The sequence below is a fragment of the Cercospora kikuchii genome (genome assembly GCF_019650295.1).
Source record: "Cercospora kikuchii DNA, contig_00004, whole genome shotgun sequence".
NCBI lineage: Eukaryota > Fungi > Ascomycota > Dothideomycetes > Mycosphaerellales > Mycosphaerellaceae > Cercospora > Cercospora kikuchii.
The window spans coordinates 23,609-45,509 of record NW_025408585.1 but is presented as its reverse complement, the minus strand read 5'-3'; the positions used below and the strand labels follow the sequence as shown (position 1 = coordinate 45,509).

At 52.3% G+C, this 21,901-nt stretch overlaps 7 protein-coding genes across 7 annotated transcripts; 4 read left to right on the top strand and 3 right to left on the bottom strand.

Annotated features, from left to right (window-relative positions):
• Window positions 1-537: 537 nt before the first annotated feature.
• On the bottom strand, window positions 538-2,723 carry CKM354_000625400 (uncharacterized protein; the record flags this gene model as incomplete). The annotated part of the gene is made up of 3 exons (XM_044801560.1): window positions 538-1,734; window positions 1,797-2,360; window positions 2,412-2,723. The coding sequence occupies 3 exons, from the start codon at window positions 2,721-2,723 to the stop codon at window positions 538-540; spliced, it is 2,073 nt and encodes a 690-aa protein (XP_044657495.1).
• Window positions 2,724-6,278: 3,555 nt separating this feature from the next.
• Window positions 6,279-7,742, top strand: CKM354_000625300 (uncharacterized protein; the record flags this gene model as incomplete). Its single annotated transcript, XM_044801559.1, has 2 exons — window positions 6,279-6,734; window positions 6,786-7,742. 2 exons carry the CDS (start codon window positions 6,279-6,281, stop codon window positions 7,740-7,742), a joined length of 1,413 nt encoding a protein of 470 aa, XP_044657494.1.
• A 1,306-nt stretch (window positions 7,743-9,048) lies between these two features.
• CKM354_000625200 (uncharacterized protein) lies at window positions 9,049-11,228 on the top strand (the record flags this gene model as incomplete). Its single annotated transcript, XM_044801558.1, has 4 exons — window positions 9,049-9,498; window positions 9,550-9,589; window positions 10,046-10,590; window positions 10,650-11,228. The coding sequence occupies 4 exons, from the start codon at window positions 9,049-9,051 to the stop codon at window positions 11,226-11,228; spliced, it is 1,614 nt and encodes a 537-aa protein (XP_044657493.1).
• Window positions 11,229-11,728: 500 nt separating this feature from the next.
• CKM354_000625100 (uncharacterized protein) lies at window positions 11,729-12,253 on the bottom strand (the record flags this gene model as incomplete). Its single annotated transcript, XM_044801557.1, has 2 exons — window positions 11,729-11,929; window positions 11,987-12,253. 2 exons carry the CDS (start codon window positions 12,251-12,253, stop codon window positions 11,729-11,731), a joined length of 468 nt encoding a protein of 155 aa, XP_044657492.1.
• Window positions 12,254-13,471: 1,218 nt separating this feature from the next.
• CKM354_000625000 (uncharacterized protein) lies at window positions 13,472-15,638 on the top strand (the record flags this gene model as incomplete). Its single annotated transcript, XM_044801556.1, has 2 exons — window positions 13,472-15,061; window positions 15,123-15,638. The coding sequence occupies 2 exons, from the start codon at window positions 13,472-13,474 to the stop codon at window positions 15,636-15,638; spliced, it is 2,106 nt and encodes a 701-aa protein (XP_044657491.1).
• A 1,226-nt stretch (window positions 15,639-16,864) lies between these two features.
• Window positions 16,865-18,272, top strand: CKM354_000624900 (uncharacterized protein; the record flags this gene model as incomplete). The annotated part of the gene is made up of 4 exons (XM_044801555.1): window positions 16,865-17,134; window positions 17,188-17,392; window positions 17,442-17,766; window positions 17,828-18,272. 4 exons carry the CDS (start codon window positions 16,865-16,867, stop codon window positions 18,270-18,272), a joined length of 1,245 nt encoding a protein of 414 aa, XP_044657490.1.
• A 1,078-nt stretch (window positions 18,273-19,350) lies between these two features.
• On the bottom strand, window positions 19,351-19,806 carry CKM354_000624800 (uncharacterized protein; the record flags this gene model as incomplete). The annotated part of the gene is made up of 1 exon (XM_044801554.1): window positions 19,351-19,806. The coding sequence occupies one exon, from the start codon at window positions 19,804-19,806 to the stop codon at window positions 19,351-19,353; it is 456 nt and encodes a 151-aa protein (XP_044657489.1).
• Between the last annotated feature and the right edge of the window lie 2,095 nt (window positions 19,807-21,901).

Sequence of the window (21,901 nt, the reverse complement as noted above, 5' to 3'; positions counted from 1 at the left end):
GTTGTCATCATTTAGTCTGCATCAGACATGGTCAATGTCTTAAAAGACTACATGGTAAGCATGCCAAGGGCGATGCTTCGCTCTCTTGAGCTCGGCCAATTCACGGTGAAGGCGAGACATGTCTGGATGTGTGACATGGGACCATGGCCGCATTGGCTAGAGCCTTGGCACAGATGCAAGTTTGCCCTATTTTCACCCTAAACAGGCCATGGATTCGATGAGCAATCCAAGGATGGGTCGACTGGCTCACATCAGGACATGAAACTCCATTTGAAGCGACACAGGGCGATGAGAGCTCAACCGGCCCGGTACGAAGTTGAAATGCAACATCAGCTGTGCGTTTTTAAAGAGCAGACAGTGAAAGAGAAGGTCAGGGTACTCGTGGAATCATATCCCTGTCTCGAAATGTTGCTTCAGCTGAGCATATCATCTTAGCTCTTGCAAAATCAAGGTCTCTCAGCGCGACTGGACTGAAGAGAAGCCATTGTCAAAGTCTTTCCAGGCTCATCTCCCATGACCAAGTGCCATCAGTCCAAATCACCATCCATATTCATGTGCAACAAGCTCCGTCGGTGGCCCACCCCCTGCACTTTTTGAAGCTTTAGTATTAGCTCTACAACTCATTGCCAGAGAAGGCGGTCCACAACAGAAGATACTGAGAGATGAACAATTGACACTGGCCTTCTCGCGCTCGGTTTTGATCAAGATTTCGAGGTCTGGCCGACCCGCAAACGTCTTGTATAAGGTCTGGGTGTCTTGCGACTGATCGTCTGCTTCACGACTCGCTCGCTCCGTGTTTCGGCCTTGCCCACTGTCAGAACCTGGTGAAGACGTCACGTAAATACTTATCTCTACACCCCTCGTCTGCTTCTCATTCATAAGCAAGCTGGCCAGCTCATGCTCGCGAACATCGTTGAAGGTCCCCATGGAACGGACCACCCAGACCAGATGGACTCCGAGGTAATTTTCGTGAGAGATGTATTGATAGAGCCGAGGGATACAAGAGCTGATTCCAGAGCCCCCTGCCACCAGAAGAAGCATGGAAACAGATGGGCCCAATGCCGGAGTAGTAGCAGGGTAAGGACCTTCCAGCAAAAGACGAATTTTCCTGCCTTGATGCTCAACCCTCTGCGGGGATATCGCAGACGAGGGGGCGGGACTTGAAGCTAGACTCTTCAATCGACTCGTAAAGCCCGTGCGGGGGCTGATCAGAAAGGAGTACCCCATATCCGATTCATTGCTCCTGTGTGTATTGACCTCTATCGCCGCGCCTTTTGTAACCTCACGTCCACTGTTTGGAGCCGAAGTACTCAGAGGCCAAGAACATAGCGTAAAGGGATGGCTTTCCCATCCTTTCCACCGAAGTGGCTCGCGTATGAAATAGTACTGTCCGAGCCCTGGTGCGTGATGCGAACTCTTGAAATGCTCTGTGACATCTAGCCTCAGCATGTCTGAGCCTTCTGGAAGCGTAAGCTTGGCATAAGTACTGATTTGAGCATATCCGTTCTGCGTGATTCTGACGAGCCGGAGCAGGCGTTCCGCGATCCATACGGCCACGGCAATCCAGATGAACAAGTGATAAGTATTTCTTTCAAGGAGCTCGTTGTGATGATAGTAGACGCCGCCCAAGACTACAGCGGCGAAGGCCGTATGCATGATGAGGAACAAGTCGTAGCAGCGGGCCAGGAGGATGGGGATCGATGTAGCGATGAGGACACAAATCGCGAGAAGTGCCTGTGATGCCCGTTGTCAGTCTTACTCCCGTCATGAAGCCCGTGTGAGGTTGATTCACTCACTACCACTCCCCAACGCCAGTAGCTCTCATCCCAGGTCACATAATACGTTTTCTTGTAGGAATTCGTGATTGAGTAGCCTATTCCGTGGGCAATGGCAAGCAGAGCTGTAATTCGTGCGGTCCAGCGATGAAATTGACTGAACACCGGATAAGGCCACCCAGATACCCATAGAAGGGGATTGTTTCGAGCAGCAAACAACCAAACGAGCGGGATATTAGCGACTGCCAAAATTCCCAGCCGATTCGAGATATACTTTCCCAACTCGATTCTTCCACTAGCATAGTAGATATTACCCCGATAGGTCTTATATGCGGGAAAACAGGCGATGATGCAAAGAATTGCGTAGACTACTATGATAGTGGTCACAACTTTCCTAGGCGGGCTGGGTCCCAGAGAAGGGACGCTTGGAACACGTCGTAGGGCTGGCCATTGAGTGAAGCCAAATCTAGCAGCACTTGCCCGGATGATCCGCTGAAAGATGGCTATCAGCATGACAACGCTCCAATAGCCGTACGAGCCGAAGACAAAATCCCAAGAGGCTGCTGTCGCGGCATATCGGGTGACCTATGAAATTGTCAATAACTCGAGTTGCTGGTAGCGGAAAAGGTGCCTTACTGTGGATCCTAGTGCAACCTGGTAGTATTCCTCGCTAGGTAAGACAAGCTGTGTGTACCGGGTCCCTTTGGCCTCTTGAGCAGTAATTACAGTCAGATGGATAGCGCCGTCCAGCTGGTATGGGCTCAAAAATGAACGCTTTTCTTGAGTGCATGTCCAGTTTAGATAGTTCAAGCCGTGCTGAATCTCGTCCGGCTCGCAATAGTGGTCGACGCAATGGAAGACTGATTGGACTGCGAGCGCTCCGGAACAGACTGGATTTTCGGCTGGATTCTGTTCGAACTTGATCAGGGTGGTCAATGGACGGGTCATTTTTCGTGGCCATGCCGTCCGGACGGTGTCCGGCCGGATGGACAGCTAATGGGGTATCTGCCGGCCGGCATTATTAATGCTAGCGTCCGTCCGGACATGTAAGTGAATCACCGGTGTCCATGGCATGTGAATTGACCTTGTTGATGAGAATGTCGTTCCTAGGGGTGTTGTTAGGGTCTGGGTCAATTGATGAATAAGAGCGTGTTTGATTGGTCAGATGCCAGCCTGCAGAGACGCCGGCCCGTGCGCCGACCTCCCACGCGCGACTTCTCAGAACGCGACTGGGGACGCGTTTCCTTCACATGCCAAAGTCCCTCGATCGCCCACCTGATCATTGGCATTTACGCACACACCACGATGGCAGGCGGTACCTCCAGCATAAGCGCCACCCACAGCATCGACCTGACACAAATCCACGCCGAATCGCAGCTCGGAACCGTCCTCCGGACGCGTTATACGCGGACCGGCTTCCTCGTCGATGGAAAAGCTCTTCGCGACTTTTACCCGACACCGCCAGGCAAGGCAGAGCACAGAGCGTGGGTCTGGCAGCATGGTGAGGCTGTTACGCATCTTCAGAGCTTCACCAACTACTGGCTGTGTCGTCTGTGCTTCGACAGCAGCCATAAGGATCACAGGAAGGTGAAGGTCATTCGGACTGGTGGAGGAACGAACTCGATACGCAGACACCTAGGCAAGCATGGCTACGAGCTCGATGGCACGTACAAGCAGTGTAAGAGGCGTCCGGTAGACGACGGCAACATCGCTAGTATGATCAAGCGTCAAAGGACGACCGAGAAGACTCCTGTTGATCGTACCGAGTGGAGGTCGCTATTCCTCGAGTATGCCGTAACAGATGAGCACTCACTTCGCGCTCTAGCATCTGAACGACTGAAGCGGCTAGCTACGTATCGTCAACCTGTTCTCGAGATGCTATTCCCTACTTCTCACAACACCCCGCGAGCTTGGATCGTCGACTTGTGTAAGAAGACACTGCCTCGAGTAAAGAGCGATATGGCTACGGCGATAAGCGGCATCGCTTTGTCGTTTGACGCGTGGCTAGCAGACATCGATGGCGGCACCGACTTCTTAGGTGTTCATGCTCACTACTTCGATAAGGACTATCAGCTGAAGACAGTACTTATTGGACTCGTACCAACCTATGGCAATCACACTGGTGAAGAGCAGGCAAACATCCTTCTCAAGCTGATCAGACAGTATGATATCGCGTCCAAACTGACCTACTTTATGGCCGACAACGCGTCTAACAACGACACGACGATCGAAGCTATTAGGCGCGAAATACCAAGTCTCCGACACCCTCACAAGTGCCGCCTTCGCTGCGCTGGCCACTTCATCAACTTAGTCGTTAAGGCTATGCTCTACGGCGTCGACATCGAGTGTATTGACCAGGCTTGCAACGACATGAATAAGGAAGACGAGGAGCTCGAAGACAGCGAGATCGTATACGAGTTTCAACGCGCTCTATCTCTACGTAATGCCGTCGATCGTCAGACAGCATGGCGAAAGAAGGGCTGTGTTGGCAAGCTCCATAATATCGTGATCCATGCTCACTATAGCGAGGCACGACGACACGTCTTTCGATCAAAACAACGCGAGGCAGACACACGACTTGTCGAGCTAGTGTTGAACGGCGGGATTAAGTGGCAATCTGACCACGACATGATCGAGCGTGGCCTCGAGCTCAAAGATCCAATAGAGCTGTATTGCTTACAGTTCATTGACGACCTTCGTGAAGACATACTCACCGCGGATGACTGGGCCGAGTTGAAGGAGATATTGAAGCTTCTCAAGCCGCTGAAGATGGCGTCGCTGAAGGTCCAAGCAGATGGCCAACACTTCGGTGGATTGTGGCAGTCGTTGACAGCTTTGGAGTCACTGCTAACTACACTTGAGAAGGCGAAGTCAGACCATGAACACGCGGCCAACTCACACCTTAAGGCGATAGTCAATCTTGGTTGGAAGAAGCTCGACAAGTACTATCGACTCAGCGATCGCACGCCTGCCTACCGTGCCGCCGTGGCGTTACATCCATCGCTCAAGATGAGCTGGTTCGAGCAGCACTGGGGTGGTATGAAAGACGACAATACGCAGCGCAAGAATAAGGCGAAAGCGAAGTGCAAGCAACGGCAGTCGCAGCAGCAGAATCAAGACGATATCGAGGCGTCCACGCTATGGACAGTGAAGGCACGACACGCGATTGAAGAGCTCTATAATGAGTATAAGATGCGGTGTCCAGCACCAACAACTAGGCCGGCGACACGTGAACGCGAGGTCGACGATTACACGGCATCGTTAATGCTCACGGACACTGTGTTGCAAGACGATCTGCAGCGTTATCTTGCCGAGCCTCTGACACCTTATATGGTTGGCAACAAGCCTATTAATGTCGTCCAATGGTGGCGTGACAATCGCCAGCGATATCCATTGTTGTCCAAGCTAGCATTCGACCTACTGGCCACGCCGGCGAGCTCGAGCGCGTGTGAGCGTGAGTTTAGCTTAGCTGGCCACGTTCTCGACAATGAGAGGTGGCAGACGAAGACAGACTACGCACAATCACACCAACTACTGCGAAATTGGTTCAAGAACGACTTTGTGTTGAAGAGACACACAAAGGAGGTGGTAAGAGCGCAAGACGATCACTTTAGCGGCGACGTGGACAGTGAGATGTCAAGCTCATATGAAGGCAACAGCCAGCAGACAGACGTGCGAATAGAGGGCTAACAACACCTTCCTCTGGCTTCATTTTTCAACATCCTTCCTAATTAGGCAAGGCGAACAGCGGACAGGGCTCCGGTGGACGGCATGGCCAATGAGAGGCTCTCGTCCGGACGGACGGACACGGCCGCTGAATCGGCCGGCAGGGCCGGCAGCAGTGCTGTGGCCGGCCGACCTGTCCATTGACCACCCTGAACTTGATCCGGCCGATAATAGCTGAGCATGCTATTGCGCAGTACTGAGAGTCGTCGGGTTTTGGTATTAGATTCGCTCCCACTATACAGTTTCTCAGAAGGCAGAGCAGTAGCAACATGGTCGCGACCGGAGCTCTTGTAAGTGGCATGATGAATATGCCCAATGACTAGAAGATTGCTTGGAATAGGCTGTCGACTGTGAAGATGATAGTATCGGCTGCCTGGAGGCACCAGAGGTTCTTCCGCCCACATCGATCGCTAATAGTCGAGATAGGGCTGGTAACATGGGGGCATGTCGCGGCATATGCCGACGAAAGCGTGCCATCAGATTATTGATTGATGATCTGATAATCGGGATCGTCCAGGTCCCCTGGCCCTTGGCTAGCCTTGCATGAACTGCGTGGACCCTGCGAGACATTAGTTTAGGGTTAGGAACACCAATCTATTGGGGCCGGTCTCGGAGTGGGCACTACCTCGCATGAACGTCAACACCTGGGACCACTACCCGTGGTGGCATTGTATTGTACACTTTCTCTGTACTTGAGGCTTCTGTTCATTCCAGGTCCGCATCTGTCACTGTCCCCATTGACAAACCCATCAAAAAGACCCGGCCGAGATCAACAGGATGACCGATGAACGATCCTTCACAGCGAAGTTTCCATCGTCTGTGGATGAGTCCGAACCTCCTGCTTACAACAATTTCAACGAAGAGTCTCGCCCCGCTCGCGATTGGTCCCATGGGAAAAAACTACGCACGACCTTCCTCGTTGGGTGCCTCCGATTTGTCTCGTCTCTTGCGGCATCGTCACCTTCATTTGCCCTGCCAACGATAGCGAGTGAGTTTGGAACAGTGGGAGATCGTCAGCTGACAGCACTACCTCTGTCGGCATTCTTGCTCGGATATATTTTCGGCCCACTTCTCATTGCGCCACTGTCATCGACATTTGGACGAGTTCGCGTATTGCAGTGTAGCTGCCTCGTTTTTCTCATTTTCAACACGGCTGCGGGATTTGCAAGCACCAACGCGAGCTTGTGCGGGTTCAGATTCCTCAGCGGTTTTGGCGGCAGTGGGCCTGTTACGGTACGTTGGTGGAGCCAGAACCGAGACCAGAGGTACTGACCATGAGCTTAGCTTGGTATTGGTATTTTGACCGACTGCTGGAAAGCAGACGAACGAACGAGGATGATTCCAATATACACATTGCCAGTCCAGCTAGGGCCCGCTGTAGCACCCATCATTGGAGCCTTCACCACCAAGCACTTGACATGGCGGTGGTCATTTTTCTGCATTTCGATTGCAAGTGCCGTCGTGCAGATTGTCGCAGTCATTTTCCTCCAAGAGACGCACGTTCCGCTGATAGGTAGCGATACCAGCGGTGCAAAGAAGACAATCCTTCGCACAGCCGTGAACGAAGCTTTTCAAAGACCATTGCGAATCTTCACTTTGCATGCAACAACGCAGTTGTTGGCACTGTACGCGGCTGTGACATATGGAATTGTGTACATGTCTTTTGTCTCCTTTGAGGATGTTTGGGTACGTGGATATGGCCAGCGGTCTGACCTGGCCAGTCTGAATTTCATAGCGATCGCTGTGGGCGAGATTGGTGGATCGCTCGGAGTTCGGCCGTTCAATGGATGGTCGTATCGCAAGTTGACGATACGATCAAATCGTGCAGATTCTGCTCGGCCAGAGTACAGGACGCCTGCTCTCGTGTTTGGAGCACTCTTGTTACCAGCCGGACTACTATTGTCCGGATGGTCTGCTCAGTCGCGATTATTCCCAGTCGTACCGAATCTTGGTGTGGCTCTGTATGCAGCGGGAGAGGTTATTGTATTGCAATTCACGAGCTTGTACATTGCCGATGTATACGAGCAGCGAGCTACAGATGCCATGGCAGGAGTCTACATCCTGCGGTGTCTGGTAGGATTTGGGCTCTCGATAGTCACACCAAGCATGTTCCACAGCCTTGGCTATGGCTTTGGGAATACATTGCTCGCAGGATCAGCGGTAGTGATTGGATGGCCGTTGCCATGGATGATATGGGCATATGGAGCAAAACTTAGACAACGAGACCAAATGCACACCTGATTATCGTAGCATTGGAACAAGGAGGATTGCGTTTAATCAAACACCATGCCGGGCTGCTTTGTGGCGACCAGCTACACTCCTTCTTTTCAGAAGTGAGCGCCTATGTGTAGACCTGTAGAGCACTGGCTAACGGAGACCTTAGCCGAGAAGACATGGCGCATGTGAAAGCTATTCACGATTAGGTGTTGTTACTAATTTCGCGTTCCCAAACGTCTTCGACTTTAACCTTAAAAAGTTCTTCTGGCATATTCAGAATCCACCTAACATACTAAGTTGCCTTGCCTTTTGCTAGACTTTATAAGCGGTAGCAGCGTCCTAAGCTGTCCTACGCTATTATGAAATTTGGACAGTCCGCGTGATTGCTCCGTTGTCCCTACAAATCTGTGCAGGTCTTGCCGCTGCTCTTAACAGCCGCAGAAGATTCTACTAGTGCTTGGTGATTTTCTAGGTTATGTATAAGACAATCTATACAAGTATGGGCGGGCACATGGTAGGTTGCTTCGCTATTCTAAGATATGTAAGTGAATATGGGGACCCGATTCCGCGTATTCTAATTTGAAGTAGTCCAACGCTCCTACGGCAGGGAGAAGATAATCCTTGTCGACAAGAAAAGTACTCTAGACGTTGAGCGATGCGTGTAGTGAGGGAGAAGGCTGTGTACAGTGTCCGGATTACACCGCCTTTAGTAGCATGAATGGCGATAGAAAGCTGATTGGAGGAGTTGGATCAACGTAGGCACTGCACGCTGCAAGTGTCGCCTGCGCGTACCCCATGGTCAGCCACGACCGAGCTGATGTCAATGCGAGGTGTGGTTACACGACTTCTAGAGCTTTCGAGCATCATCCCCTCCGGCCAATCTCTAAGCTTGATGGACGCCTCTCCTTGGCGATGACTTCTTTTGCTTCGGTAATCTGCAATGTTCTCGACCTTGCACGCAGTCAGAGTTGATGTGGCTGTGCTCATGGAGGGTCCGGTGTAGATTAGAGAACATAAATCGCCCAAGCTTGACATCCCAGAACACTGGTCGTCAAACATAGCCTCATCCGCCGCACAACAATCAACCACAATACATGGATATATGAGGGAGGGATGCGGCGATGCATGAGGCTCGGCAAGCCACAACGTTCAGCTGGGCTGTCGCACACAGGATCTGTCCAATAATGTTCTATGGAAGGGTGGTACCAGGCCGCCGGTGTGCGGTTCAGCATCTGCTTACGAGTGGAGTGTGCGCAGGCCAGATCAAAGATATCTGACTCCATCACCGTGTTATGTGTTGTGGGCCATCGGCTTTCTCTGCTCATCGACCATGCCGCTCTCGGTGCAGGACGAAGATCCCCAGCGACCTATTGTAGCCGCCTCTGATACGTCTTCATGTGCGCATGCTACAAGCACCTCTCAGCCAGCCCCCAGGGTACCTTCGACTGCGAATAGCAGATCAAGTAGCCCCCATCGCGGCCCGGTGTGCTCGTCAGAGGAGGATGTGGCCACCGCATCAGCGAACGAACACGACTCCGTGCAGGAGATCCCAGACAAGCCTAGTGAGATGACGATGTTGCAATCTGATTCGAAAATTGAAGCCGTGACTGGAACGCCAGGGCGCAGCTACAAGGAGAATCTCGCAGGAGCCAGCCTTTCGCTTCAGACTGGCCTTTTATCCATTTACTTTCTGTATTTTGCCGCGGTTGCATTCCAACAAGATGGACAACCTCTGGAGGGCAACGCGCAAGCCGAGTGGTTGCTTGACGCTGCGGCATTTGTGCGTCTGGTTCGCGGTGTTGCTGTCGACCTCTCTGCTGACTGCATACAGGGCCCTTCGGTATTTCCTATTGTCTTCACGGCCATCATAGGTCAGTTGATGACGGCGATTGCCTCATGGAGACTGGAGAAATCTGTCGCTCTAGGGTTGCTGGAGGGCCTATTGGCCAGCCGGTCATTGGAGTCCGCATTCCTGTCACTATTTCGACTCCGTATAGTCACTGTTTCCACACCTGCTATACTGCTTACCTGGTGCTTATCGCCACTGGCTGGACAATCGGCTCTTCGAGGAGTATCGTCCTCGTTCTTTAAGACTGCATATTAAACCACAATTTATCATCTAGACAACAACGGAAGTGAGCCCCTGGCCAGCTACGCGAACGGAGAGGGAAGTTATGGTGTGGTTGCCAATTCCGAATTCATTGCAGCATTATCTAGCTCTAATGATTTCAAAGACGGGCGGCGAGACATGTATGGCAATTTTCATGTGCAAATGCTTGAAGCGTAATCCGACTCGGATGAATTTGCATGGCATGACACCAGCATAGAACCAAGTGCTACTAATTTCGCGCTACTTGGCATACCGCTCGCTGGCGTTCCCGAGAACGTCAATTCATCCTTCGTTGTGCAGACATCGTATTTCTACCTTGACTGCAGTGTGGACATGAGTGTGTTCACGTTGCGTGATGAGGCAACAGCCTATGGGCCGCTTGATTTGCCCGGCTCGAGCTTCAATGCTTCCGTCAATCTCTACAATTATACTGGCCTTGCAGGATCTGGAAGAGAGGTCGAAGCTCAAGGTGCAATCCTGCGAGACCTTACGGCCAATCATCGCTGGAACAACAGTCGTCCTCGGACCATCGGTTTCCAATCACCAGAAGCATGGTGCAACATGACGACGACTTACACTGATGCGCGTGCGACATGCTACGGTGGCGCCCACAATTGCACAGTCGAGGCAGTACGCAAGTCAATCGAGTCACCTTGTCCGCGTACAGCGACCGGTCTAGATGGCGTGGGACAGAAGCTTGCCTGCGACTTCTCTATTTCAAGCTACACTTCTGAGAGCTTCTTCCGGCAGTTTATGAACGCTGTGAGTCCAGGAGATTTGACTCAATATACAGAGCTGGAGCAGTTTTTCCTGACTCCGAGCACGCCTTCATGTACGGCGACTCCTCGAAGCCAATAGGTGAGATTGGTCCAGAGCTGTTCTCGCAGAGATTCTCACAGTTGATCAATATGTATTGGCTTGTGACTATCGCACCGTACGCGGTGGGTGGGAACCTTTCATGGCCATCGGAAAAGAAAAGAAGCTCGGGCTTAGCGGTTATGATTTCAGACGCTACGCCACAATATGGAATCCGGGCTACAGTGAGCTCCGTGGAAACATTTCAACTCATTCTACGCTGTCATAGACTATGGCTGGTCATCTTGATCAGTCTGTCATGTCTACTGATCTGTGCAGGCTTCGTTTCTGCATACCTTGACAGCTGCAGGACGGGCCCAATAGTGCTTGATGACTTTGTCAGCTCTCTTCGAGACAATCCTTATGCCAAGACGGGATCCAAGAGCTCCTTAGATGATAGAGTTAACATTGCTCGACGATGTCAGAATATGAAGGTCCAGCTTGGAGATCTCAGACCGGAGGACGACGTTGGCTACGTTGCAGTAGCAACGCCAGGGAGCGGCCAGCCAGTTGGAGCGATTATGAGAAGGCGACTTTGCGCTTGAACCAGTACTGAAATATATTACCGCATCACTATTTGATGACGCTGCTACCTTCCCGAGTGGCGAAGTCATCGATATTTCCAGGTACGAAATGCTCTTTGGGAATGGTTGCTACAAAAACATACGCCTGTAGCCAGTGGCATGGCACAAAAGGCCTTGCCTCTCTTGTAAATGGTACGCTTCCTAATCAGCGCTCTGGTGAATTGCAGTGCATTCGCTTCATCGCGATCATACGACTATGCTTGATGCATCGTGTGACAAAGTCAGATGCCTATGAGACATCGATGCCGCTGGGCCATACAGTCACGCTGCATCTTCTTGCAAGCTTCAACTCAAAGCAGAGAAACTCTGTAGGGGTTCGTAGCCTTGTCCTGAAGCACATTGTGCGTCTTTTGAACCTCTCTTACGCCTCTTCGATTCCTACCCGTGCTGTTTCTCCATACTTCCTTCAGCTGCCCGACCAAAACTCTTAGGGCGATGTTCTCATCCCAAATAGTGTCGAGCTACTCGTTCGGTCCTGCCTTGCTCGCAGACCTGCCGCTGTCGCGTTGAGCCTTGAGTCGGCTAATGTCCCTGATCAGCTCAGCCTCCTTCGCCTGGAGCTCCTTGATGAGCGCGGTCTGCATCTTGTCACGCTCTTCGCGAGCAGCCTCGGCGATCTTTCCTCGCACAATCTTCTCGGCGATCTTGATGGCCAGTTCCTCCTAAGACGCAAGGTCAGCATGTCAAGCAACAGTTTGGCATTATCAAGGAACCCTCACCTGCTCCTGGAGGAGTTTTGCATTTTCCCGTAGCAATTCTTCCTTTCTCTTCAGCAGGGCTTCACGCTCCGCTCTCTCGTAGACGAGAGCCTGCTGGAGTTCGGCATCCGTCATTGCTTCGATCTCTCTGATCAGAGCATCGGTTCCGTCCTTGGTCAAAGACTCGGATTGTGGCTCTTGAGGAGATGCGCAGCCTTCTTCGCCTGTGTCGAGCGGCTCGAGTCCGCTGCCTGGGGCTTGCGAGTGCTTCATCTTGTCGTCGTCCATGTTTGAAACGGAGTGTGCTGATGATGAAGGTCTTTCAAGTGCGGGAGGCAGAGAAATGACCTATAGTCTAGATTGCGTCACGTGCTGGCTGAAGATTTTGCTAATTCACTCTCGTGCCTGGATGCCTTGGTGCCTGTTCACTTTCTGTCCATTCTTCTGCGCTACGCCGGTGTACAATAGGCTCGTGGTAGCACAGTATTATTCTGTGCGGCCAGCGCATCGACACGGTGCATCAGGCTTGCAAGCTTTCATCTTCATGAGCATTGGGTTTTCTGCGATTAACTGACAAATATGTCGAGTTCTGCCATCAATCAAGATCTCATAGGAGAAGCATTCTCGCGCTGAAGACGGCCTGCTGGAGCCGAATTAGTTTTGCGAGGTCTGCTGCAATCCAGCTGGATAGGTGTCTTGAGGCCACCTTTTATTTATTATTATGCCACCAAGCTCGCCGCTGGAGTTATAAATTCCTGCAGATATGATATGGGTCGCCTGAGATTACGTGGGTGACCCCCACATGTGTGAGTTCTACGGGACGTTAGCGGCCTATGTATTTGATCGTGAAGGGCAACATCATCTGCACCATTCACAATCCCTGGGTTGTGAGTAGGTCCATGCTGGGTGAGGATTTCTTCACTTCTGAGGCAGACAAGTCCTCTATTCTTGGATCAAAAGATGCATTCTGGCGACAACTCTAATGCCTGTTTCAAGAGTGAACTTGGGAGCTGAGGTCGGGAATTGCCGAATTGAGCCCAGCCACGATGCGCTGTTCACAACATGCCGCACGAAGACACTAGAGGGAGTTCTCATCGCTCGATAAATTCGCCTTTATGGCTGGGCAGATCATGGGTCGTAGTCCATTGGCAGAGGACCAGAGAGGTGATAGTACAGGCGGCGTGTGAACACAGCGATCAGACTTAGCAGGCCTCATTCCTGCCTAAGGCAGTCACACTCCAGTTCCACACGCACGAAGATCGTGCGAGAGTTCGTCAGCCTCGTATTCGTGGCCAATTTGACACAAACTTTGCACGCTAACTTGTTGGTTCGAACCCTGAGCGACGACAATCTCCATCAGCTCCTGACCATGGTTTCGATTTGTCCTTGGTACTCTTTCACTGCAACAATGCCTACCTGACGCGTTGCAGTTGCAAACGCCGCTGCATTGGATCAAGTCACTCGTTTCATCAAGTATCCATACCACCTCGGTCGTCTTCCAGCAGCATGACTCGCGGCACTGCCAGGCTTGCACTGATACTTGCTGGCCTCGCACAGTACAGCTCAGCGGCTTACATCCAGTCGACACCATGTCCTGGCGACACAACCGGGATATGGGCTCCCTGGGAAGGCCACAACTTCACCTTTGCTAATGTGAAGCTCGCAAAGTCCTCCAATGGCACGAACATTCTGTCGTTCGATCTCCGCAAGCTGGCGCCCGAGAATCGATGCGATGGCGCACCGAAAAATGTATCGATCGTCCTCGGAACTGGCTCCACCTTCACTTCATCTGATATGACCCATCATGCTCCACAGGACGCCCAGGTACAATGCGCTTCACCTTGGAACGTTGCAGAGTTGGTCGTGCCGGTCACGACTGAAATTGGCCCCATCTTGTCGTTTTCGACAATCCAACTGGAGGTACAGGCTACTCTGGGTCGGCCAGCAGAGACATTCTGCGTTGCCGGAAATGCTGTGGTTGCTGCGGGCTCAGCTACGCAACGATCCTTGAGATACGGACCTGTAGGCGTGCTGCTTTTCGTGCTTCTCGCCGAGGTGGCTGAGGTTCTCTTTGGCCGCTATGTTCGCTCGAATGGTCGGCGCGGCCTCTGGGACAATGCTCGACAATGCTTGTTGTACCTTCAATTCGTGTTTCTATTCAGCACGCTCGGACTGAACTATCCGACATTCTTTCAGCCAGTCGTCAGCCACTTGAATGGCCCCAGCCTCCTACTTCCTGGTCCACTGAGATATGGCACAGTATACTCGAGCATCAATGATGGCATTTATGAGTTCAACGGCACTTACGGTGGGACTTATGGCATTGAGCTGATGCATCAAATGGTCGGAGCGCCGAAGACGATGGTTACATGGTACAATATGGTTATTGCCGTGCTAATCATTATTATCATCGCCGCTTTCTGCCTCGAGGTGTCCAGATGTTGGTCGCGACACTCACCTGCAACCGGAATGCACCTCAGCCGACCCTCAAATGGCCGTCTGGCGGCAATCTCAAAAGCTATGCTCTCTTGCTTTGCATTGCCTATCTGCACGCTCAGCTTCTACCAGGTCCACTACGCGAGAAAATTTCCAGTTCACCACACCGCTTTTGCCCTCGGCATGATTGTGGTTGTCCTGCTGTCTTTTGTCTGGCTGTTCACTCGTATTCGACACGATTCCTTCTCTGCAGTGGAGACCCCGAGGAGCCAAGTCCATATACGCCGAGAAGAGTTACATGTGCTCCTAGGCTTTGTCTTGACCATCATCCGCAGCGCAGCAATCGCATGGCTGGACTCTCCGCCTCTGGCACAGCTGGTACTGCTCTGCGCCTGCGAAGCTGTGTCGGCTTTGAGCGATTGGTACTTCGAGGCGACCACGCTCGTGTCAATGTCGAGCGCCGGCTTCAGATCGGTCGCTCTTGCACCCATGTTTGCTTTCCTTCCTGGCGTCACTGCAGAATCGACGAGGAATATCATCGGCTGCTCCATCCTCGCGCTGCACGCTGCAGCTTTGCTGTTTGTGTTCTGCTTGCCGTGTGCATACCGACTTCTGGCAATCTGCGTGTGCATGACCAGAGAGGATGAACAAGAGGCTCCCGTAAGGCGCCCATTTGCACTCCTTCCCGTGAACGTTTTTGCTAATAGAACTGCGTCTGTAGGCCTACGGTCTTCGCCAGTTGAAGCGCAGGCCGAACTCAAACCTGAACCTCTTGCAAGGGTCATTCGAGGAACCAGAACAACGACAACTCGCAGACCTTACCAAGCCGACGTTCTATAGGCAGCCTAGCAAAAGCCGAATCGAGCTTTTGACAACAACGAATCCCGACAGAGTCTCGGATGCTTCTTCATCGTCTTTGGTAGACGCGATCCACGTTGCTGCCGTTGACGAAGAGGCGATTGATTCTTGGAACAGAAACGACATTGTAGCATTGGACTCTCGTTGGCACGACTTTAGCTTTCGAGAATCCGATCTGATTTACGCGCCACGTGGAAGACAGCAGATTTTTGTGGCTGATGCAAGCACACAACATGAGGCAGCGATTGGTGGTAGGATGTCGGCGACTCGAAAATCGTACCAACGGGCGGTGTCATGGCTGTCTAGCCGGGTCACAAAGGAGCCCAAGGGATTTCAGGTCGTTAGACCTCAATTGGACCCTCGCAATGATTTTGATTAAGTGTATGGAAAGAGTGTTGAGAGTTGGGATTGAGTGATTATCGACCCAGTGCTTCGGACACACTAGCAATAATGGTCAGCGGCGTCCTGCTCTCCACGGACTCGGCTCGTCTGTCTGAATAAACCCACGCTGCAAGTGCAGGATGCTGCATTGCAAGATCAATTCTCATCAATGCAGCTTCAAGTAGCTCTGTGCAACACAGTTCTGGGACGCAAATCAGCAGATGCGCAGGGACCATTCACGACCGCCGGAGAGAGAATCTGTATCTTGCTTGACAACCTCAGGGCTTCTGACATATCTCGTCAATGCAGCTTGCGCTGAAGCCAGTGCATGATGGTTGACTCGAAGAAAGGCATGCGCCCTTGTGGTCGCCTTGGAGTCCATACTTCGGGTGGAAATACATTTATTTTCCAGAAGATGCAGCTTTTCTACCTCTCGTGGTTGACGACTGGAAAGGAAGCTGAGTAGGCCGCTGCCTGAGCATCGACCACGTTTCGCCAAACTGTTTGCGTGAAATCCCAGAGAAGAGAACTCTGACGCATGGCTTGGGAAAGCATCGATCTCGCCATGAAGCGAGTTATTCGAGATCTAAGAATAATTTCCCTCGGCGATGCCTTGAAGGCTTTGTCAAGGATCTATGCCAGGCGACGCAGGTTTTGCAATGAAGTATCGCTTCAGATCTTCCGGTGCGACAGAGCCACGCCGACTTATCGGGCGCGGCATTGCAACCTGTGACGAACAACGCAAAGCTCTCTACACTCGGCATGTTGAGCTGGTACTAGCACCTTCCAGATTTAGACAGTGCGGTTTGGCATTCGTGTGCTCCAAGAATGTTTGAACCCTTATCCACGAATGCCCAGGACGCAACGGGAATGCCCAGCTGTGGGGGAAAACTGAATGCAGATTAAGCATCGGCTATATGAACATCAGCACCAGTTTGGGCTAGACGTATCGTATTCCTCCGCCGGATAATAAAATGCCAACACCTGGGGGATCTGCATCTTTTCAGAGCCGAAAGAAAGCGGTAACACTTGCTGTTTTCTAGCACAGTCTTGTCGCGAACAAACCAGTCATGTTTCAACAATTTGCAAAGACTAGCCGCTAGATGCATACCGCGTCGAGCATGTTGCTATCTTCCGAGACTTAGACCGATCGAAGGCCGACGCGGCGAATACATATATTCAGACTTGCGATGCACAATCGTTGAGTGGGACGATCACATCAACATGAAGCTCTCTGACCTTTTGCTGGCCACGGCCGTTATAACGACGGTGTCAGCCCAGGATGCACCTTTCCCAACATGTGAGATTGTTCGACCTCCCACGGAGACAGTCATTGCTGCCCTAGAAGCTGCTGGTGAGGCGCCGCCTGAGGTCCCTCCGACTGTCGAAAATGCACGACTTGCTCGAAGTGGAATGACCATTGATGTATACGTCAACATCGTGACCGATGAGGCATCGAGCGGGAACTACACCCAGGCACAGGTTGATGAGCAGGTGCGTTTCTGCTGAAGCACTCGGGAGCTATCCACCATTGACATGATTTTCAGCTGCGCTTGATGAGAAATGCCTTTGCTGCATGGGACATTACACTGGTCACTCGGGATATACGCTGGGTCGTCAATAATGCTTGGATTCCGCTCGAGCCGTTGACGCAACAGGAGCTTGACATGAAGCTTGCGTTGAGGAGGGGTGGCTACAATGACTTGAACATGTACTTCGTCAGTGCGCTGGGTCGGGATCTTGCTGGGTATTGTGAGTGCTCAGGATCGGGTAGTCGGACGATAAGTGCTAACATTGGCAGGCTTCTACCCCGAGCCTAACCCATCCGACTACATGCGGGCCATTGACGGCTGCACTCAGCAAGCAGCCACATTGCCTGGAGGCACTGCGCCTGGACGAAGGAATGGAGGTACTGCCATTCATGAGATTGGACATTGGTTTGGTCTCTTCCACGTTCACACCGAAGGAGCTACGTGTGACGCTCCTGGAGATTTTGTGGACGACACACCGGCACAGAAGGATCCCAACTGGAGTTGTCCGGTAGGCAATGAGAGACAAGATAGCTGTCCGGATCAGCCTGGAGTTGACAGTGTGTTCAACTACATGGATTATACTGATGATGCTTGGTATGTTCTTCTCTTTCTCTCAATGCGCTCGCGGCGTTGTCCATGCTAACAACTTCTCCAGCACGGACGAGTTTACACCCGGTCAGATTGAACGCGGATCGAACATGTACGCCAACTTGCGAGCTGGCGTGGCTGATCGCTTCACTGCCCCCATCTCGCTCGGCAATGCCGCCATCAACGCTGGAAGGAACTGTGCTGGCCAATCAACGTACATTGGAGTTCGTCGCTGGACAGATGGCCAGTTTAATGTTCAGCGCTGCGAGCAGCACTGTCGGGAGACGTCCCAGTTCAACCTTCTCCGCAATCGGCCTGCGTGTCGTTTTTACAACACTTATGTGCAGAGGCGGAATGGTACGCATGAGTTTCAAGCTTGTGCATTGTACACGCAGGAGTGGAAGGCAGATGCTGCGCGTAATACTGGGCAGGTGCAGGGCCGGGATCGTATTACGATCAGCGATTCGGTTATGGCTACTGACATTGATAACAATGGCGTGAGGAGTTGTTGATGTATGCGTCGATGATGGCGAAAGGAGGGTCGATATACTTTCGTAGCCGGGCAGTTGACGAGAAGCGACGATAGAGTAGGAGACCTCTACGATCGGCTCAGCCTGTTCGGTCAACGAATCTCAGCTCCAAAGCATGCACCTTCGAGCTATCCGTTCAGAGTCAGTAATACTCAGATCTACACTCCCTGCTAACGAGCGAGTTGTCAGGCTTCTTTTTTAGATCGCAAGCGCCGTGAATGTGGTGATTTTGCCGCAGAGTTACTCGGGATCATCGCCTCCTACAGCGCTATCCACGGCTCTCCATCCCCATCACCCATCTCCAGACGGCCAGATTTGGCTGCCGAAAAAGCCTCCACCGGCGTTGCCTTCGGAGCCAGCCTTCAACAGCATGGCCGCCGCCACGGGAAGACCACGTGGGCAAGCAGAAGAAGTCAAGCTAACATCCGGCCGGCAGAACCTAGGGCAGAGTCATTGGTGTATCGAATTTTCGACAGAGAGGCGTCTCAAGCGACAACGAAGGATTTGCTCCAGCCTGGTCGCGAACTCAGGAAACCCTCACGGCAATAGACCTCTCTGCGTCGGTCAGGTCATTTCGTACGCTCTGAACGTAAAAAATATGCCCTGATCATTGATGCGGTCTTCGAGCGGAACTTGGTCGCGATTCCTTGGGAGAGTCAACGATCTGCTGATGTCCTTCGCAATACTCTCCACCACAGTCTATGTTCGCCAAGCGCGCGATTCGGAAATTTCGGACCTCATCTTGGGAATGCTTTGGGATGTGGTAGCCGTGAAATTCCACCTGGGCAAAGTCGAGCCTCTAACTCCTTCAGCTAAAAGACACGATTGAGTAGGTATAAGAGGCATGATCTACCTCTATGCACTGCTGCGGGCATGTGTCGAAGCGACAGCGAGACGTCATTTCTGGCCGTGACCAGCCCTTGCACGCTCCGAAGGCTACCATCTGCCAGAGACAGATCTAGTCTCTAGCACTTCCTCTTCGAGAGAGAACTGAGAGTGTGCAGAGAGATATCTCACATGTGAGCAAGAAGCTGGTATTCGACGACTATAAAAAAGCGTTTCAATGGTTGGGAAAGTAGTCGAATCCATCCTTCTTGCTCTGCAGCACCCCGAACCGAACGTCATCGCCAGAGCCAACGCTGCGAATGCATGGCACGCCGGCCTTTGGGCAGTCTTTGCACGCAAAGTTTTGTATTGGGAGGCCTCCCACCGCCGTCCAAGTCGTATCACGCCCACGACCATCAAGTGCAATGGCCTTGCGCAGACGGCGCTCCGAGGCATCTCCGTCCAACCAAGTATCCTTCTTGTGCTCCCAACCCGCATTTGGTGCCATGGCCATGGCATTCTGCCAAAAATCGCGTAGAAAATTCGAGCTGGCCAGGCTCTGTGGCAAGGCCTGCCACTCACACTCAGTCGAGGTCTCTGGGATGGCTTCGAGAATGCCGACCTCGGCGAAAGGAGGAACGCGGGAGGAGGTGGCAGCGGTGTTGGGTGCGGAGGAGGAAGAGGCACCCATGGAGACGCTTGAACGCGCGGCGGCAGCAGAACTGTTGGCGGTGGTGACGGGTGATGGCGCTGCTCGCCGCGTTCCGGTGGAGGCAGAAGTGGATCTAGAGTCAACGCATCCCGGGACGATAGCAGTTCGATACTTCGTCAAGCTCAGCGATCTCGACATTTCTGGGAGACATTGGTTGTTTGCCGGTAACATATCCAGTCTGCCGCCTCCTCAGCTGCCGTTGCAGCCAAGGCCCGGACTTTCGCTTCACTTTTCCTTCCGAAACTCAGATGACAGCCACAAACCGAACCGCGCGGATGTGTTACAAGAAGAGGCAGCTAAAGTCCAATGTCTGGAATAACGACGCTCATCGTTCCTTGATCTCTTGCAGCAGCCAACCTTGTCCTCAGATTCCTGGCAGCTCAATATCCTCCGGAACTCGCGTTCAAGGGTCGCTTTCCGGCTTTGTCGTGTCCCTCAAGACGAAGACCTCGGACAGTCTTTCCAGCACCAGTGGCAGATGACCGTCCGAAAGGTTGCCACTAAGACGTACTGCCGAATTTCCCAGATCTCGTCGACAAGATCCATTTAATTGCTCAGCAGATCAGCGACAAAGCCTTGAAGCAGCCTTCGAGCGCGAATAAAGAACACATGAGTCCCAGTCTAAGCGCGAGTCACGGCGTCGATCAACCCTTCGTCGATTGCTGTCTCTATACTGAACCAACTGTCCGCGGCCTGCAACACCACTCGAGCGACTGCGTTGCGGCGAGATATCAGTCTTGACAGGCGTGTGATGTGCTTTTGGGGTCCCACCGGACCCCAAAGGCGTTGACTGGTACCATACTTTATGGTCGAGCAATGTTGCCAAGCTATATTCAACGTGTCGACCTGATGCAATCCAAGCACTGCAGCAATGCCCTCTTCAGTGCAACACACGAGCGCAATTGCTACGGAGCGACAACGACAACGAGTCTCGCTTGAACCGCAACGAGAGTTGCCAAAGTACAAGCTGAAGCCTTCGCAAACAGTACGGACTTGAACAACATCTGCCAAAATGCTCTGCAAGGCTGCTGCGAAATCGTGCCGGCTGCAGAATCTCACTGGCTCAGCGTTTCAAGATCAAGATCAGAGTAGAGAGCTCCATGCGCTCTCAGCTCATATCGGCGACGAAAGACAAGAATCGTGGCGAAGGTTGTCGAGCTGCCAGGCATCGAGCTCATTACGAGATAGACAAGCTGTCATCCTCCGGAGATTGTCGAGCTTCAGCAACGTGTCAAGAATCAGATTGTGCACCGAGATCAGAATAAGCTCCGTCTACTGTCGCAGTCTACGACGCTCTTCACTTGACATCAAGCCTTGTGCAAGCCTGCTCACTTCCTCGCACTTCATCGCCGGTTTCTCGTCCATCTCGCAGCGAGAATCCATTCCCAGGCCACACATATCGCCTCGTCCGTGCTGGAACGGTTTTATCGGTGACGGCAGCGCCCAATGTAATGTGGCAAGGTGAGGATCTTTGCGCATACCCAAGTCTCCGCAGCGTTGAAGACATTACAGCGTTGGCTATACTGCGAACGCTGAGGCTGTCCATCTCCGCGGCTATAATCCTGAAATTGGTTCGATCGTCATGACAAGACAAAGGACGCCAGGGTGGCGATATCGCAATGGTTTGCTAGAATGCAGACCTTGAAGATGACTGGACCTCAAGGAATCGTACTCGCCATGAACTTGACAACTCTATTCGTGCCTCGTCTGAACCTGGCTGTTCTCCAACTGCGAGATGACGCTGTACATGAAGCCTGCTGAGATCAGTGCCAGAAGTATCTGTGCAGTTTCAGGTCCCGACTTATTGCTGGCCGATTATGCACGTTTCTGTAGACCGAATTCGCTAAACTGGAGATGGACCCTTCCAGTTCTCGCTTTCTCTGAACTGGTCACAGGTTGCGGAGTACGTTTCCGTCCTTTGCGCGCCATAAGAGACGCCAGTCGCAGGCATTGCGTCCCGTGGATGCCCATTCATTATCATCCTTCGAAGCAAGAATTCCTCGCAAAAGTGTCGATCCTCGCGTGGTAATGGTACGAAGAAGAATGGCGAGAAGCAGAGATTCTGAAGTACAGA